Here is a 17,106-nt window from a genome sequence, read left to right as displayed (position 1 = left end):
TATGGATTCCCCCTTGGACCATGTGGATGTTGAGGAGAGGTAAGTGATAGTTTTCATGTCTTTAACAATCCGTCTCTGTGGTAGCATTGGCCTTTCCTTCCTTCCTCCCTCCCTACTACTACCCCCTCCACCCCCCTCTTATTCCAACTGAGCATGGCTCTGTTGTCCGTCTCATCAATTGTGATCTGGGATTAGGCCTACTGTCATTGTGCCGTTGATTAATCTCCACAGCTTGATGCGTCCATTTTCATTGAGTAAATTAGCAGATGAGATGATCATACGTGAACATTCCTTCTGGTTTTGGGGGGGGGAACACAAGTCATTTTGATCACAGGAGTTGAGTGATTGGCTGATTGGAGATGATCAATCTACATTCATTTCAACTCATGATTTAATGTCCCCCATACAGATGCATTACCATTCCTGTCACCCTGTATTACTGAATCAGACTGGTGCTGTTATGTAGTAGGTCTATTCCCACTTCGCTAGATTGAGAAGTGGGAAGAGTTTTCTAGACTTTCAATTCACGTTACATCCTTGCCTTGCCATTCGCTGTGGTAGGCAACGCCACATTGTGTCTACAGCTCAAATTTACCATAAATATCACCGGAGCCAGTAAGCATTCACCTACTTAACAATCCAAGCAACTTTTATTCTAAAACCATATTACAATATAAAATAATACAACCACACCACGTTACAACAATACACAAGCATGTGCAGACAGTTAAAAGGGGTTATTTTCTCAACGGGTTAAATTTAGCTCCGTGTCATTTGAGTTAAAAAGCAAATTGTTGCAATTTCAGGTAACTCAAAATGAGTGTCCAGTTGTTTCAAAAAACATTGCTATGCTATTTACAATTTGTACTGTAAGTGTTGGCTCAACAAGACTTTTTTTGATTCCACTGCCCTGCTTGGAGGGAACGACTGTTGGCTGAGTGTCGTGCACCACCTCCAGAAGTAGCATTGGACAAGTTGGCCAGTTTACCGTGCAGTATATGTGTAGACAAGGTTTTTCTCTAGCAAGTGTGAAGACCCTCAGCTATTTGACCTGCCTGACTGTTGAGTCTTTCTTAGGTAAATTTGGGAGCTTTTATAGAGACGTTTTGTCCACAGGCCCTATACAGTTTAGAAACGGCTGCATTTTCCAAGTGGTGCTTTATAGTGGTGTGCTCATGTTAACTGTCATATCGACGCCATTATCTACATAGTTAGTTTCATTGTCAGCTTTAGCTTCTAATCTGTGGGTAGGCTCTCTTCTGGGTCTCTGTGGGTAGGCTCTCTTCTGGGTCTCTGTGGGTAGGCTCTCTTCTGGGTCTCTGTGGGTAGGCTCTCTTCTGGGTCTTTGTGGGTGGGCTCTCTCCTGGGTCTCTGTGGGTGGGCTCTCTCCTGGGTCTCTGTGGGTGGGCTCTCTCCTGGGTCTCTGTGGGTGGGCTCTCTTCTGGGTCTCTGTGGGTAGGCTCTCTTCTGGGTCTCTGTGGGTAGGCTCTCTTCTGGGTCTTTGTGGGTGGGCTCTCTCCTGGGTCTCTGTGGGTGGGCTCTCTCCTGGGTCTCTGTGGGTGGGCTCTCTCCTGGGTCTCTGTGGGTGGGCTCTCTCCTGGGTCTCTGTGGGTGGGCTCTCTTCTGGGTCTCTGTGGGTGGGCTCTCTTCTGGGTCTCTGTGGGTAGGCTCTCTTCTGGGTCTCTGTGGGTAGGCTCTCTTCTGGGTCTCTGTGGGTAGGCTCTCTTCTGGGTCTCTGTGGGTAGGCTCTCTTCTGGGTCTCTGTGGGTAGGCTCTCTTCTGGGTCTTTGTGGGTGGGCTCTCTTCTGGGTCTCTGTGGGTGGGCTCTCTTCTGGGTCTCTGTGGGTAGGCTCTCTTCTGGGTCTCTGTGGGTAGGCTCTCTTCTGGGTCTCTGTGGGTAGGCTCTCTTCTGGGTCTCTGTGGGTAGGCTCTCTTCTGGGTCTCTGTGGGTGGGCTCTCTCCTGGGTCTCTGTGGGTGGGCTCTCTCCTGGGTCTCTGTGGGTGGGCTCTCTCCTGGGTCTCTGTGGGTGGGCTCTCTTCTGGGTCTCTGTGGGTGGGCTCTCTTCTGGGTCTCTGTGGGTGGGCTCTCTTCTGGGTCTCTGTGGGTGGGCTCTCTTCTGGGTCTCTGTGGGTGGGCTCTCTTCTGGGTCTCTGTGGGTGGGCTCTCTTCTGGGTCTCTGTGGGCGGGCTCTCTTCTGGGTCTCTGTGGGCGGGCTCTCTTCTGGGTCTCTGTGGGCGGGCTCTCTCCTGGGTCTCTGTGGGCGGGCTCTCTCCTGGGTCTCTGTGGGCGGGCTCTCTCCTGGGTCTCTGTGGGCGGGCTCTCTCCTGGGTCTCTGTGGGCGGGCTCTCTCCTGGGTCTCTGTGGGCGGGCTCTCTCCTGGGTCTCTGTGGGCGGGCTCTCTCCTGGGTCTCTGTGGGCGGGCTCTCTCCTGGGTCTCTGTGGGCGGGCTCTCTTCTGGGTCTCTGTGGGCGGGCTCTCTTCTGGGTCTCTGTCGGCGGGCTCTCTTCTGGGTCTCTGTCGGCGGGCTCTCTTCTGGGTCTCTGTCGGCGGGCTCTCTTCTGGGTCTCTGTCGGCGGGCTCTCTTCTGGGGGTGAATATCCAGACATCTGCCAGTGTCTCTGAACACTTGGCTGCAGCATTTTGTCCATGAGGCCATTCATTCAGCTCCCGTACAGCTGTTTAATGGCTCGCTGCAGCATTTTTAGGGGGGCTGAGGAGGGGGGGGGGGTGTAACTGGGGTTGAAGTGTTTTTTGGCACATGGCCTGTCTTATGGTTTGAATGGTAAAGGGGAGGGGATCTCTGCACCAGAACTATTGAATGAGGGGCACCTCGTACCCCCAAGCCCCCTATAGTCGTTACGAGAACAAACTCAATCACCCCCCCCCCTTCTCCCTATTGAACTAGACCCACTCCTGCCCCCCTCAGTTCTCCTCTCTGCAAACAAAGGGTCCTTCCAGAAGGGCTGAGGCCAGCGTTGTTCCTTCAGCAGGCATACGGTAGATTAGCAGACCCTGTCCTCTGTACTCCCCCACTCTCCTCTTATTTAGCATACAGGTGGGCATTGCTCTGCTCTGCTGCAGAAAGAAATGGGAGGGACCACCTCTTGCCTCCCTCCAGCACAGGGCTGTAACCGCCCGTCCTCTGTCCTTCTCCTCCAGCACAGGGCTGTAACCGCCCGTCCTCTGTCCTTCTCCTCTAGCACAGGGCTGTAACCGTCTGTCCTCTGTCCCTCTCCTCCAGCACAGGGCTGTAACCGCCCGTCCTCTGTCCTTCTCCTCTAGCACAGGGCTGTAACCGTCTGTCCTCTGTCCTTCTCCTCCAGCACAGGGCTGTAACCGCCCGTCCTCTGTCCTTCTCCTCTAGCACAGAGCTGTAACAGCCCGTCCTCTGTCCCTCTCCTCCAGCACAGAGCTGTAACCGCCCGTCCTCTGTCCTTCTCCTCCAGCACAGAGCTGTAACCGCCCGTCCTCTGTCCTTCTCCTCCAGCACAGGGCTGTAACCGCCCGTCCTCTGCCCCTCTCCTCCAGCACAGGGCTGTAACCGTCTGTCCTCTGTCCCTCTCCTCCAGCACAGGGCTGTAACCGTCTGTCCTCTGTCCTTCTCCTCCAGCACAGGGCTGTAACCGCCCGTCCTCTGTCCTTCTCCTCCAGCACAGGGCTGTAACCGCCCGTCCTCTGTCCCTCTCCTCCAGCACAGAGCTGTAACCGCCCGTCCTCTGTCCCTCTCCTCCAGCACAGGGCTGTAACCGCCCGTCCTCTGCCCCTCTCCTCCAGCACAGGGCTGTAACCGCCCGTCCTCTGTCCCTCTCCTCCAGCACAGGGCTGTAACCGCCCGTCCTCTGTCCCTCTCCTCCAGCACAGAGCTGTAACCGCCCGTCCTCTGTCCCTCTCCTCCAGCACAGAGCTGTAACCGCCCGTCCTCTGTCCCTCTCCTCCAGCATAGAGCTGTAACCGCCCGTCCTCTGCCCCTCTCCTCCAGCACAGGGCTGTAACCGCCCGTCCTCTGTCCCTCTCCTCCAGCACAGAGCTGTAACCGCCCGTCCTCTGTCCCTCTCCTCCAGCACAGGGCTGTAACCGCCCGTCCTCTGTCCCTCTCCTCCAGCACAGAGCTGTAACCGCCCGTCCTCTGTCCCTCTCCTCCAGCACAGAGCTGTAACCGCCCGTCCTCTGTCCCTCTCCTCCAGCATAGAGCTGTAACCGCCCGTCCTCTGTCCTTCTCCTCCAGCACAGGGCTGTAACCGCCCGTCCTCTGTCCCTCTCCTCCAGCACAGAGCTGTAACCGCCCGTCCTCTGTCCCTCTCCTCCAGCACAGGGCTGTAACCGCCCGTCCTCTGTCCCTCTCCTCCAGCACAGAGCTGTAACCGCCCGTCCTCTGTCCCTCTCCTCCAGCACAGAGCTGTAACCGCCCGTCCTCTGTCCCTCTCCTCCAGCACAGGGCTGTAACCGCCCGTCCTCTGTCCCTCTCCTCCAGCACAGAGCTGTAACCGCCCGTCCTCTGTCCTTCTCCTCCAGCACAGGGCTGTAACCGCCCGTCCTCTGTCCCTCTCCTCCAGCACAGAGCTGTAACCGTCTGTCCTCTGTCCCTCTCCTCCAGCACAGAGCTGTAACCGCCCGTCCTCTGTCCCTCTCCTCCAGCACAGAGCTGTAACCGCCCGTCCTCTGTCCCTCTCCTCCAGCACAGGGCTGTAACCGCCCGTCCTCTGTCCCTCTCCTCCAGCACAGAGCTGTAACCGCCCGTCCTCTGTCCCTCTCCTCCAGCACAGAGCTGTAACCGCCCGTCCTCTGTCCCTCTCCTCCAGCACAGAGCTGTAACCGCCCGTCCTCTGTCCCTCTCCTCCAGCACAGAGCTGTAACCGCCCGTCCTCTGTCCCTCTCCTCCAGCACAGAGCTGTAACCGCCCGTCCTCTGTCCCTCTCCTCCAGCACAGGGCTGTAACCGTCTGTCCTCTGTCCCTCTCCTCCAGCACAGAGCTGTAACCGCCCGTCCTCTGCCCCTCTCCTCCAGCACAGGGCTGTAACCGCCCGTCCTCTGTCCTTCTCCTCCAGCACAGGGCTGTAACCGCCCGTCCTCTGTCCCTCTCCTCCAGCACAGAGCTGTAACCGCCCGTCCTCTGTCCCTCTCCTCCAGCACAGAGCTGTAACCGCCCGTCCTCTGTCCCTCTCCTCCAGCACAGGGCTGTAACCGCCCGTCCTCTGTCCCTCTCCTCCAGCACAGAGCTGTAACCGCCCGTCCTCTGTCCCTCTCCTCCAGCACAGAGCTGTAACCGCCCGTCCTCTGTCCCTCTCCTCCAGAACAGGGCTGTAACCGCCCGTCCTCTGTCCCTCTCCTCCAGCACAGAGCTGTAACCGCCCGTCCTCTGTCCCTCTCCTCCAGCACAGGGCTGTAACCGCCCGTCCTCTGTCCCTCTCCTCCAGCACAGGGCTGTAACCGTCTGTCCTTTGCCCTTCTCTCAATAGAGCCAGCAAGTCTCTTTGTCGGTCTAACTAGTTTAGCTGCCAACTGTGGTGCTCTGTAGCTCACTTGTTAGAGCATGGTACTTGCAACGCCAGGATAGTGGGTTTGATTCCCAGACCGCCATACAAAAGATGGCAGCAAGCATGCGCTTCAGAAGCTGTTTACTCCGTTGTGGGCTTTGAATGGTGTGAGAAGACAACATCTGGTGAGAATCACATCATAGGGTACAAACTCTTAAAGGGCCGGTAGCCTACGTCTTAAAGGGCCGGTAGCCTACGTCTTAAAGGGCCGGTAGCCTACGTCTTAAAGGGCCGGTAGCCTACGTCTTAAAGGTTCCGGTAGCCTACGTCTTAAAGGTTCCGGTAGCCTACGTCTTAAAGGTTCCGGTAGCCTACGTCTTAAAGGTTCCGGTAGCCTACGTCTTAAAGGTTCCGGTAGCCTACGTCTTAAAGGTTCCGGTAGCCTACGTCTTAAAGGTTCCGGTAGCCTACGTCTTAAAGGTTCCGGTAGCCTACGTCTTAAAGGTTCCGGTAGCCTACGTCTTAAAGGTTCCGGTAGCCTACGTCTTAAAGGTTCCGGTAGCCTACGTCTTAAAGGTTCCGGTAGCCTACGTCTTAAAGGTTCCGGTAGCCTACGTCTTAAAGGTTCCGGTAGCCTACGTCTTAAAGGTTCCGGTAGCCTACGTCTTAAAGGTTCCGGTAGCCTACGTCTTAAAGGTTCCGGTAGCCTACGTCTTAAAGGTTCCGGTAGCCTACGTCTTAAAGGTTCCGGTAGCCTACGTCTTAAAGGTTCCGGTAGCCTACGTCTTAAAGGTTCCGGTAGCCTACGTCTTAAAGGTTCCGGTAGCCTACGTCTTAAAGGTTCCGGTAGCCTACGTCTTAAAGGTTCCGGTAGCCTACGTCTTAAAGGTTCCGGTAGCCTACGTCTTAAAGGTTCCGGTAGCCTACGTCTTAAAGGTTCCGGTAGCCTACGTCTTAAAGGTTCCGGTAGCCTACGTCTTAAAGGTTCCGGTAGCCTACGTCTTAAAGGTTCCGGTAGCCTACGTCTTAAAGGTTCCGGTAGCCTACGTCTTAAAGGTTCCGGTAGCCTACGTCTTAAAGGTTCCGGTAGCCTACGTCTTAAAGGTTCCGGTAGCCTACGTCTTAAAGGTTCCGGTAGCCTACGTCTTAAAGGTTCCGGTAGCCTACGTCTTAAAGGTTCCGGTAGCCTACGTCTTAAAGGTTCCGGTAGCCTACGTCTTAAAGGTTCCGGTAGCCTACGTCTTAAAGGGCCCGGTAGCCTACGTCTTAAAGGGCCGGTAGCCTACGTCTTAAAGGTTCCGGTAGCCTACGTCTTAAAGGTTCCGGTAGCCTACGTCTTAAAGGGCCCGGTAGCCTACGTCTTAAAGGGCCGGTAGCCTACGTTGGAAGTGCAATTTTCAATTACAGCGTTACTAAATCTGCACGTGTTCTTCTGCTATTAGTTCTGGTGCCAGTAATATTTACATGTTAATATTATCTTCTGATGATAGTTATTCTGTCATTTTAACTTCTATTGCAATCTATTAGCTTCCAAAATGTAAGTAGGTATATCTAGCTGTCCGATAACGCAGAATGGCTTGACCTGGTCTTGTGTAAAAACTGTCAACGGGAGAGGGCAGTGTGAAATGCAGACAACTGAGTACCCTAGCTTTCTTTACCATAGAGTTTAACGAGGACTCTATGTGAAACACCCTTAAACTTACCCATAAACACTCGCAGCTTTAATCGACGCTGACGTGAGATTTCTGTATTTTCACTTTTATAACGGGCCGATGTGTGTAGATGGGTGATTATTTTGGGGGGGAAATGCAGGTTGTTAACGCAACAAAATGTGGAATAAGTCAAGATGTGTGAACCCTTTCTGTAGGCGCTGTATCTTAAATAGAATAATAAAATATATCGTATGGGTGATTCACAAGAGATAACATTATCTGAAAAAATATATTTCTCTAAGCCTTGTTGCACAATTTAAGGTCAATACAGTCAGTGATAATGTAGTGACTTCAGGGCTTGTGAAATTAGACCTCGGCTGAATATACGCCACAACTCTAAGACCCGTGTAATTATTATTTCATCAAAATAGTTTAACCTGCCCCCCCCCCCCCCCCCCCCCCCCCCTCCAGTAGTCTCTGATCTGGTTTTCAAGCCTGTCTATGAAAACGCCATCTTGTTTCCTCCCCTCTTCTTCTTCCCATTTAACCAGATCCACTAATGATGACCAACTTCTTGGACCAAAACATTCTAGAACATTAATGCACGACTCATTTAACAATCTCACAAGCCCACGTGCTACGGAGTAGCCGCCTAGTCTGGGGTAGCCGTCTAAAAACCTTCACATGACCCTACAAATGGCCTTGGTACCGGTCGTAGAAAAATTTCCCGATGTTGCCTACTTAGTTTTTTTTTGCTGCGGCATAGAATTCTTGTTTTTATCATATTGATTTAATTATCCTGTCTGTCTCCGTCCTCCTGTCTGTCTCCGTCCTCCTGTCTGTCTCCGTCCTCCTGTCTCTGTCTCCGTCCTCCTGTCTCTGTCTCCGTCCTCCTGTCTCTGTCTCCGTCCTCCTGTCTCTGTCTCCGTCCTCCTGTCTCTGTCTCCGTCCTCCTGTCTCTGTCTCCGTCCTCCTGTCTCCGTCCTCCTGTCTCTGTCTCCGTCCTCCTGTCTCTGTCTCTGTCCTCCTGTCTCTGTCTCTGTCCTCCTGTCTCTGTCTCTGTCCTCCTGTCTCTGTCTCCGTCCTCCTGTCTCTGTCTCCGTCCTCCTGTCTCTGTCTCCGTCCTCCTGTCTCTGTCTCCGTCCTCCTGTCTCTGTCTCCGTCCTCCTGTCTCTGTCTCCGTCCTCCTGTCTCTGTCTCCGTCCTCCTGTCTCTGTCTCTGTCTCCGTCCTCCTGTCTCTGTCTCTGTCTCCGTCCTCCTGTCTCTGTCTCTGTCTCCGTCCTCCTGTCTCTGTCTCTGTCTCCGTCCTCCTGTCTCTGTCTCTGTCTCCGTCCTCCTGTCTCTGTCTCCGTCCTCCTGTCTTGAATAACACCGCCTGTTCACTTGGTTTAGATATTGAAGTCAAATGGCCGACCTGGATGAGGTGCTTATGAATGAGTTGCCAATTCGTGATCTAAATGAGTTATTTTATTTTCTTATTGCACATTTTATAGCCCAGACTAGACGGACCTTTCACTAGGATGCAACACAAATGGCATCTTTACGTAGTGCACTACTGTTGACCGGGGCCCTATATAGTGCACTACTGTTGACCGGGGCCCTATATAGTGCACTACTGTTGACCGGGGCCCTATATAGTACACTACTGTTGACCGGGGCCCTATATAGTGCACTACTGTTGACCGGGGCCCTATATAGTACACTACTGTTGACCAGGGCCCTATATAGTGCACTACTGTTGACCAGGGCCCTATATAGTGCACTACTGTTGACCAGGGCCCTATATAGTGCACTACTGTTGACCGGGGCCCTATATAGTACACTACTGTTGACCGGGGCCCTATATAGTACACCACTGTTGACCAGGGCCCTATATAGTGCACTACTGTTGACCGGGGCCCTATATAGTGCACTACTGTTGACCGGGGCCCTATATAGTACACTACTGTTGACCGGGGCCCTATATAGTGCACTACTGTTGACCGGGGCCCTATATAGTACACTACTGTTGACCGGGGCCCTATATAGTGCACTACTGTTGACCGGGGCCCTATATAGTGCACTACTGTTGACCGGGGCCCTATATAGTGCACTACTGTTGACCAGGGCCCTATTCCCTATATAGTACACTACTGTTGACCAGGGCCCTATTCCCTATATAGTACACTACTGTTGACCAGGGCCCTATTCCCTATATAGTACACTACTGTTGACCAGGGCCCTATTCCCTATATAGTACACTACTGTTGACCAGAGCCCTATTCCCTATATAGTGCACTACTGTTGACCGGGGCCCTATTCCCTATATAGTGCACCACTGTAGACCGGGGCCCTATATAGTGCACCACTGTTGACCGGGGCCCTATATAGTGCACCACTGTTGACCGGGGCCCTATATAGTGCACTACTGTTGACCAGAGCCCTATTCCCTATATAGTGCACTACTGTTGACCGGGGCCCTATATAGTGCACCACTGTAGACCGGGGCCCTATATAGTGCACCACTGTTGACCGGGGCCCTATATAGTGCACCACTGTTGACCGGGGCCCTATATAGTGCACCACTGTTGACCGGGGCCCTATATAGTGCACCACTGTAGACCGGGGCCCTATATAGTGCACCACTGTTGACCGGGGCCCTATATAGTGCACCACTGTTGACCGGGGCCCTATATAGTGCACCACTGTAGACCGGGGCCCTATATAGTGCACCACTGTAGACCGGGGCCCTATATAGTGCACCACTGTAGACCGGGGCCCTATATAGTGCACCACTGTAGACCGGGGCCCTATATAGTGCACCACTGTAGACCAGTGGAATAGGGTATAATTTGAGTCCACCTACCTTGGTGGGATCTGACTTGTCTCAGTCACTGGTTCAGAAGGTCCATAATTCTCTGCCTGACTGGTTTGTCTTGTCGTCCTGCAGGTTTGTCTTGTCGTCCTGCAGGTTTGTCTTGTCGTCCTGCAGGTTTGTCTTGTCGTCCTGACTGGTTTGTCTTGTCGTCCTGCAGGTTTGTCTTGTCGTCCTGCAGGTTTGTCTTGTCGTCCTGCAGGTTTGTCTTGTCGTCCTGCAGGTTTGTCTTGTCGTCCTGACTGGTTTGTCTTGTCGTCCTGACTGGTTTGTCTTGTCGTCCTGACTGGTTTGTCTTGTCGTCCTGACTGGTTTGTCTTGTCGTCCTGACTGGTTTGTCTTGTCGTCCTGCAGGTTTGAGAAGGCCGTTCTGCAGTCTGGGAGAGTTGTCAACGAGTAAGTCATGTATCTCCTCTCTCTCTTGGTTTCCAGGAGATGGAACTGGCTAGTTGTGATGTGTAGCTGCCAACAACCAGTAATCAACGCTTTTATTTTCCCACTCTTCGGCGAGTAGTGAGGATCATTAACATTATAAAATCTTTGTCGTGATTTTAATCTAGTGTGTCCTTCCACCGTTTTCAACTAGTTTGTTCTCGTCACAGTAAAATGCCGATCCGACGAATCAACTCTCTACCGTTGATGTTCGGCTCCAGTCCGGCTCTGAGGAGTCCGGACCCAGAGAGCCAGCAGCATCGCTACGGGGCCTTCGGACGGTACGGCTCAGTCCAGGATACAGCCGCCTCCTCTGGGCAGGGCAACAAGGAGAACCAGGAGAAGGGCTTTGAGTTTAAGAAGCCCACCAAGCCAGCGTCACGCTGCCGAATGAGGTCCTTCCACAGTGGAGGAGGACAGAGCAAGGACTTTGCCCGCCGACCCAACTCTGCCCCGGCCCTCATGGTGAGTAGTACAGAGTGACTGGCACCTCTTAGCCCCCTCATGGTGAGTAGTAGAGAGTGACTGACACCTCTTAGCCCCGGCCCTCGTGGTGAGTAGTAGAGAGTGACTGACACCTCTTAGGCCCGGCCCTCGTGGTGAGTAGTAGAGAGTGACTGACACCTCTTAGCCCCGGCCCTCGTGGTGAGTAGTACAGAGTGACTGACACCTCTTAGCCCCGGCCCTCGTGGTGAGTAGTAGAGAGTGACTGACACCTCTTAGCCCCGGCCCTCGTGGTGAGTAGTAGAGAGTGACTGGCACCTCTTAGCCCCGGCCCTCGTGGTGAGTAGTAGAGAGTGACTGGCACCTCTTAGCCCCGGCCCTCGTGGTGAGTAGTACAGAGTGACTGACACCTCTTAGCCCCGGCCCTCGTGGTGAGTAGTACAGAGTGACTGACACCTCTTAGCCCCGGCCCTCGTGGTGAGTAGTACAGAGTGACTGACACCTCTTAGCCCCGGCCCTCGTGGTGAGTAGTAGAGAGTGACTGACACCTCTTAGCCCCGGCCCTCGTGGTGAGTAGTAGAGAGTGACTGGCACCTCTTAGCCCTCGTTGTGGTCCCGTGTGGCTCAGTTGGTAGAGCATGGCGCTTGCAACGCCAGGGTTGTGGGTTCACTCCCCACGGGGGGACCAGGATGAATATGTATGAACTTTCCAATTTGTAAGTCGCTCTGGATAAGAGCGTCTGCTAAATGACTTAAATGTGAATGTAAATGTGGTGAGTAGTACAGAGTGACTGACACCTCTTAGCCCTCATGGTGAGTAGTACAGAGTGACTGACAGACATAAGAGGACTAGAGCTTGTTGTGATTAATGTTAAAATGAAAGTTATCCTTTTTGTCCTTTAGCTGTCCCCACCCTCGTCGCAGCGCCTCAGCTCATTGGACGACAGCAGCCCCATGATCCTGCGTCGTTCCTCCTTGACCTGCTCCCTTAACGAGGATGACGATGGTTTCCTTGAAGTTCTGGATGACTGTGAGGAAGAGGAGAGTGACATGCCCATGGGGATGGTCAGCCTGCTGACCGCTCCGCTAGTGAGGGACAACTCTGCAGCGGACTCGGTAGGACCATCACCTCTTCTACAGTGGCCTTGGGGGTCCAAGAAGAGTCTTCTATATATAGTCTGTGGATATGACTTCATCTGTAGTCTGGGGTGTCCTGTAGTCTGGGGGACCCCGGGGGCCCTGTAGTCTGGGGTGTCCTGTAGTCTGGGGGAACCCGGGGCCCTGTAGTCTGGGGGGCCCTGTAGTCTGGGGTGTCCTGTAGTCTGGGGTGTCCTGTAGTCTGGGGGACCCCGTAGTCTGGGGGACCCCGTAGTCTGGGGTGTCCTGTAGTCTGGGGGACCCCGTAGTCTGGGGTGTCCTGTAGTCTGGGGTGTCCTGTAGTCTGGGGTGTCCTGTAGTCTGGGGTGTCCTGTAGTCTGGGGTGTCCTGTAGTCTGGGGTGTCCTGTAGTCTGGGGGACCCCGGGGGCCCTGTAGTCTGGGGTGTCCTGTAGTCTGGGGGACCCCGGGTGTCCTGTAGTCTGGGGTGTCCTGTAGTCTGGGGTGTCCTGTAGTCTGGGGTGTCCCGGGTGTCCTGTAGTCTGGGGGACCCTGTAGTCTGGGGTGTCCTGTAGTCTGGGGGGCCCTGTAGTCTGGGGTGTCCTGTAGTCTGGGGGGCCCTGTAGTCTGGGGGGTCCTGTAGTCTGGGGGACCCCGGGGGCCCTGTAGTCTGGGGGGCCCTGTAGTCTGGGGGGCCCTGTAGTCTGGGGGGCCCTGTAGTCTGGGGGGCCCTGTAGTCTGGGGGGTCCTGTAGTCTGGGGGACCCCGGGGGCCCTGTAGTCTGGGGTGTCCTGTAGTCTGGGGGGCCCTGTAGTCTGGGGGGCCCTGTAGTCTGGGGGGCCCTGTAGTCTGGGGGGCCCTGTAGTCTGGGGGGCCCTGTAGTCTGGGGTGCCCTGTAGTCTGGGGGGCCCTGTAGTCTGGGGGGTCCTGTAGTCTGGGGGACCCCGGGGGCCCTGTAGTCTGGGGGGCCCTGTAGTCTGGGGGGCCCTGTAGTCTGGGGGGCCCTGTAGTCTGGGGGGCCCTGTAGTCTGGGGGGCCCTGTAGTCTGGGGGGTCCTGTAGTCTGGGGGACCCCGGGGGCCCTGTAGTCTGGGGTGTCCTGTAGTCTGGGGGGCCCTGTAGTCTGGGGGGCCCTGTAGTCTGGGGGGCCCTGTAGTCTGGGGGGCCCTGTAGTCTGGGGGGCCCTGTAGTCTGGGGGGCCCTGTAGTCTGGGGTGTCCTGTGGTCACTACATTAGATTTGGTTGCTGCACCATGTCCATCAATCCGTAGGTCTTATAATTGAATGCCAATCTAATCTCTTCCTCTCCAGCCGGTGGTTCGGTGTCGGCCGAGGGGTCTGTTCCGCTCCCCCTCCATGCCCAGTGAGGTGGGCCGCGCCCCCCTCAAGCGCCCTGAGCGTCCCCGGGATGGGAACACGCCGGTCAGGGTGAAGAGACGACGCAGCCTGGTGGAAACGCACATCACCACCATGGACCAGGACGACTGCTCTCTCAGAGAGATGGTACGTACCTCCCTCCTCAGTGTCTCCTCCCCTCCAGTCGACCGGTCCTCGGTGTCTCCTCCCCGACAGTCGACCGGTCCTCGGTGTCTCCTCCCCGACAGTCGACCGGTCCTCGGTGTCTCCTCCCCGACAGTCGACCGGTCCTCGGTGTCTCCTCCCCGACAGTCGACCGGTCCTCGGTGTCTCCTCCCCGACAGTCGACCGGTCCTCGGTGTCTCCTCCCCGACAGTCGACCGGTCCTCAGTGTCTCCTCCCCGACAGTCGACCGGTCCTCAGTGTCTCCTCCCCGACAGTCGACCGGTCCTCGGTGTCTCCTCCCCGACAGTCGACCGGTCCTCGGTGTCTCCTCCCCGACAGTCGACCGGTCCTCGGTGTCTCCTCCCCGACAGTCGACCGGTCCTCGGTGTCTCCTCCCCGACAGTCGACCGGTCCTCGGTGTCTCCTCCCCGACAGTCGACCGGTCCTCGGTGTCTCCTCCCCGACAGTCGACCGGTCCTCGGTGTCTCCTCCCCGACAGTCGACCGGTCCTCGGTGTCTCCTCCCCGACAGTCGACCGGTCCTCGGTGTCTCCTCCCCGACAGTCGACCGGTCCTGTAACCAGGGATCTGTTTCTCTCTCTCTCTCTCCTTCCTAGACGTTCTGTAACCACACTGAGATTGAGAAGCTGCTGGACACTAGTGAGTCTGACCAGGACAAGGAGCTGATTGGAGATTTCACCAAACCCTTTGCCCTGTCCACCGTGGAGGGGAAGCACCAGGACCTGAAATACATCACTCCTGAGATGGTGAGACACTACTCTGACTCCTGCTATATGATGCAGCATACGTCTCTAATCACCCCCTAGTATTCCCTATTTAGTGCACTACTGTTGACCAGGGCCCTATTCCCTATATAGTGCACTACTTTTGACCAGCATGAGGTGTTTGATCAAGGCCCCCGGTCTTCTGGCCTCACGACCTCCAGCCTGCCAAGCCCCTTGAGCTTATTTCACTAAACACTCCTTGAACTAACTTTTTATTTTTAATAAGGCCTCTAGAAATATATCTTAAGGTAGTCAAATATTCTGGCCGTCGTGTCCCGGTCCAAACGTTCAGTGGGACGTCGTGTCCCGGTCCAAACGTTCAGTGGGACGTTGTAGATAAACTATGTTGTGCTGGGACGATTAACCCAAAGAATTACATTTCTATTTGGTCCTTTATTGCCCGTCTCAGACCGCCAGATGTACCCTGGTATGCGGGTCGTCTAGGCCCGTCTCAGACCGCCAGGTGTACCCTGGTGTGCGGGTCGTCTAGGCCCGTCTCACAGACCGCCAGATGTACCCTGGTATGCGGGTCGTCTAGGCCCGTCTCAGACCGCCAGGTGTACCCTGGTGTGCGGGTCGTCTAGGCCCGTCTCGCAGACCTGGTTTAACCATCTTCTTACATTTTCTGGCTGTGTAGTTTACTGCTCTAGTGTTTATTATAATAATTATTATTGCTTGAATAACCTTATTTACTATCGATTGATACATTTGTAATTCTTTGTGCGTTGCGTTGAACCCAGAGAATTATCACTGTGAAATCATTGAAGACAAATCATCCTGTACTGGAGATTTGACACGGGTCATTTTAAAGAAAAAATAATTCCTCATTCATTCGATGTCCACGTCGGCTAATTGATTGGTCAATCTAGCAATAAGGTCAAAGTTTAAATATGTTTCTCCTTCAGGTGGTGAAGATTATAGGTTTATAAGCATCGATGAAGAGACAAGATCTCTCATTCTGGATCCTATTTGTTGCACATCAGAATGTCAATTATGCATTTCCTGAATCTGTTCGATGCCATTTGCTTACGTCTGGAATCCTATTTTGAGTCATTTAGCAGACGCTCTTATCCAGAGCGACTTACAAATTGGAAAGTTCATACATATTCATCCTGGTCCCCCCGTGGGGAATTGAACCCACAACCTACATGACACTGTACACCGTGTCTAGAGTCCTAATGTAACTGTCCATTTTAATTTCTTCTTTTTTTTTTGTTCAATCGTATGTTATCGCACAAAATGGTTAAATTGATGGTGATATGAATGTTTGTGCATATGACCATGCTCTAAGTGGGACTAACCTGTCTGTTCCTCAGATGGTGTCTGCTCTGAGCGGCCAGCTGGACCATCTAGTCGAGAGGATGGTGGTGATTGACTGTCGCTACCCGTATGAGTTTGAGGGGGGCCACATCAGAGGGGCCCTGAACCTCCACCAGGAGGAGCAGGTAGAGGAGTACCTCCTACGCACCCCCATCGCCCCTCTCTCCCCTGACCGCAGGGTCCTCCTCGTCTTCCACTGTGAGTTCTCCTCAGAGCGAGGGCCCAGGATGTGTCGTTTCGTACGTGAGCGAGACAGGACGATGAACGAGTACCCTAACCTGCACTACCCAGAAATCTACATTCTCAAGGGAGGCTACAAAGAGTTCTTCCCTCACTTCCTGGTAAAACACTATCATACGTCTTAAACATTTTGATGGCCTTATCACTAATAATCAAAAGTGAATTCATTGACATTAATATTTTTGGTTCTGTGTCATTTCTTTAACAAACCATTCAGTTTGGCTACTAGACAGTTTATTTAATCGCAATGCATTAATGGAGACTCCTTTTTACTAGTGTGAATCTAATCTATTAGTGGTTGTAATGTGTGTGTGTGTGTGTGTGTGTGTAGATGCAGTGTGAGCCCCAGGGGTACCGGCCCATGCACCATCAGGACTTTAAAGAGGACCTGAGGAAGTTCAGACTGAAGAGCAGAACCTGGGCTGGGGAGCGCAGCAAGAGAGACCTGTACAGCAGACTGAAGAAGCTGTAGCCCCCCTGTAACCCTACTGCCCCCCCCCTGTAACCCTACTGCCCCCCCCCCCCCTCCCGTAACCCTACTGCCCCCTCCCCTGTAACCCTACTGCTCCCCCCGAACCCCCCCCCCTGTAACCCTACTGACCCCCCCCCCCCCCCTGTAACCCTACTGCCCCCTCCCCTGTAACCCTACTGCTCCCCCCGAACCCCCCCCCTGTAACCCCCCTGACCCCCCCCCTCCCTGTAACCCCCCTGACCCCCCCCTCCCTGTAACCCTACTGCCCCCCCCCGTAACCCTACTGCCCCCCCCCCCGTAACCCTACTGCCCCCCCCCCCCCCCCCCCCGTAACCCTACTGCCCCCCCCCCCCCGTAACCCTACTGCCCCCCCCCCCGTAACCCTACTGCCCCCTCCCCTGTAACCCTACTGCTCCCCCCGAACCCCCCCCTGTAACCCCCCTGACCCCCCCCTGTAACCCTACTGCCCCCCCCCCCCCCCCGTAACCCCCCTGTAACCCTACTGCCCCCCCCTCCCCTGTAACCCTACTGCCCCCTCCCCTGTAACCCTACTGCCCCCCCCTCCCGTAACCCTACTGCCCCCTCCCCTGTAACCCTACTGCTCCCCCGAACCCCCCCCCCCCAGTAACCCCCCTGACCCCCCCCTGTAACCCTACTGCCTCTAGCAGAGAGCTGTCTCCTAATAGACCACTACAGCCTTCCAGTCTCCAGAGGACTTCTTTGGATGTTCCAGTTTTACACCTGTATTTTATTCCCAGCGTGTGGCCATCCCCTCTGTGACTGCCAGAACCAAGATCTGACCACGGTGTTTAATGTG

At 54.7% G+C, this 17,106-nt stretch overlaps 1 protein-coding gene across 1 annotated transcript; it reads left to right on the top strand.

The window, feature by feature from the left end:
* The first annotated feature begins 6 nt into the window (after positions 1-6).
* On the top strand, positions 7-16,332 carry cdc25b (cell division cycle 25B). The gene is made up of 8 exons (XM_055895112.1): positions 7-39; positions 10,337-10,378; positions 10,585-10,879; positions 11,762-11,974; positions 13,264-13,455; positions 14,090-14,239; positions 15,574-15,918; positions 16,149-16,332. Exons 3-8 carry the CDS (start codon positions 10,589-10,591, stop codon positions 16,287-16,289), a joined length of 1,332 nt encoding a protein of 443 aa, XP_055751087.1. The 5' UTR covers positions 7-39; positions 10,337-10,378; positions 10,585-10,588; the 3' UTR covers positions 16,290-16,332.
* The last annotated feature ends 774 nt before the right edge of the window (positions 16,333-17,106 follow it).

The sequence above is a fragment of the Salvelinus fontinalis genome, chromosome 33 (genome assembly GCF_029448725.1).
Source record: "Salvelinus fontinalis isolate EN_2023a chromosome 33, ASM2944872v1, whole genome shotgun sequence".
Classification (NCBI taxonomy): domain Eukaryota; kingdom Metazoa; phylum Chordata; class Actinopteri; order Salmoniformes; family Salmonidae; genus Salvelinus; species Salvelinus fontinalis.
The sequence above is the reverse complement of the archived record's forward strand: the minus strand, read 5'-3'. Positions and strand labels throughout refer to the sequence as shown.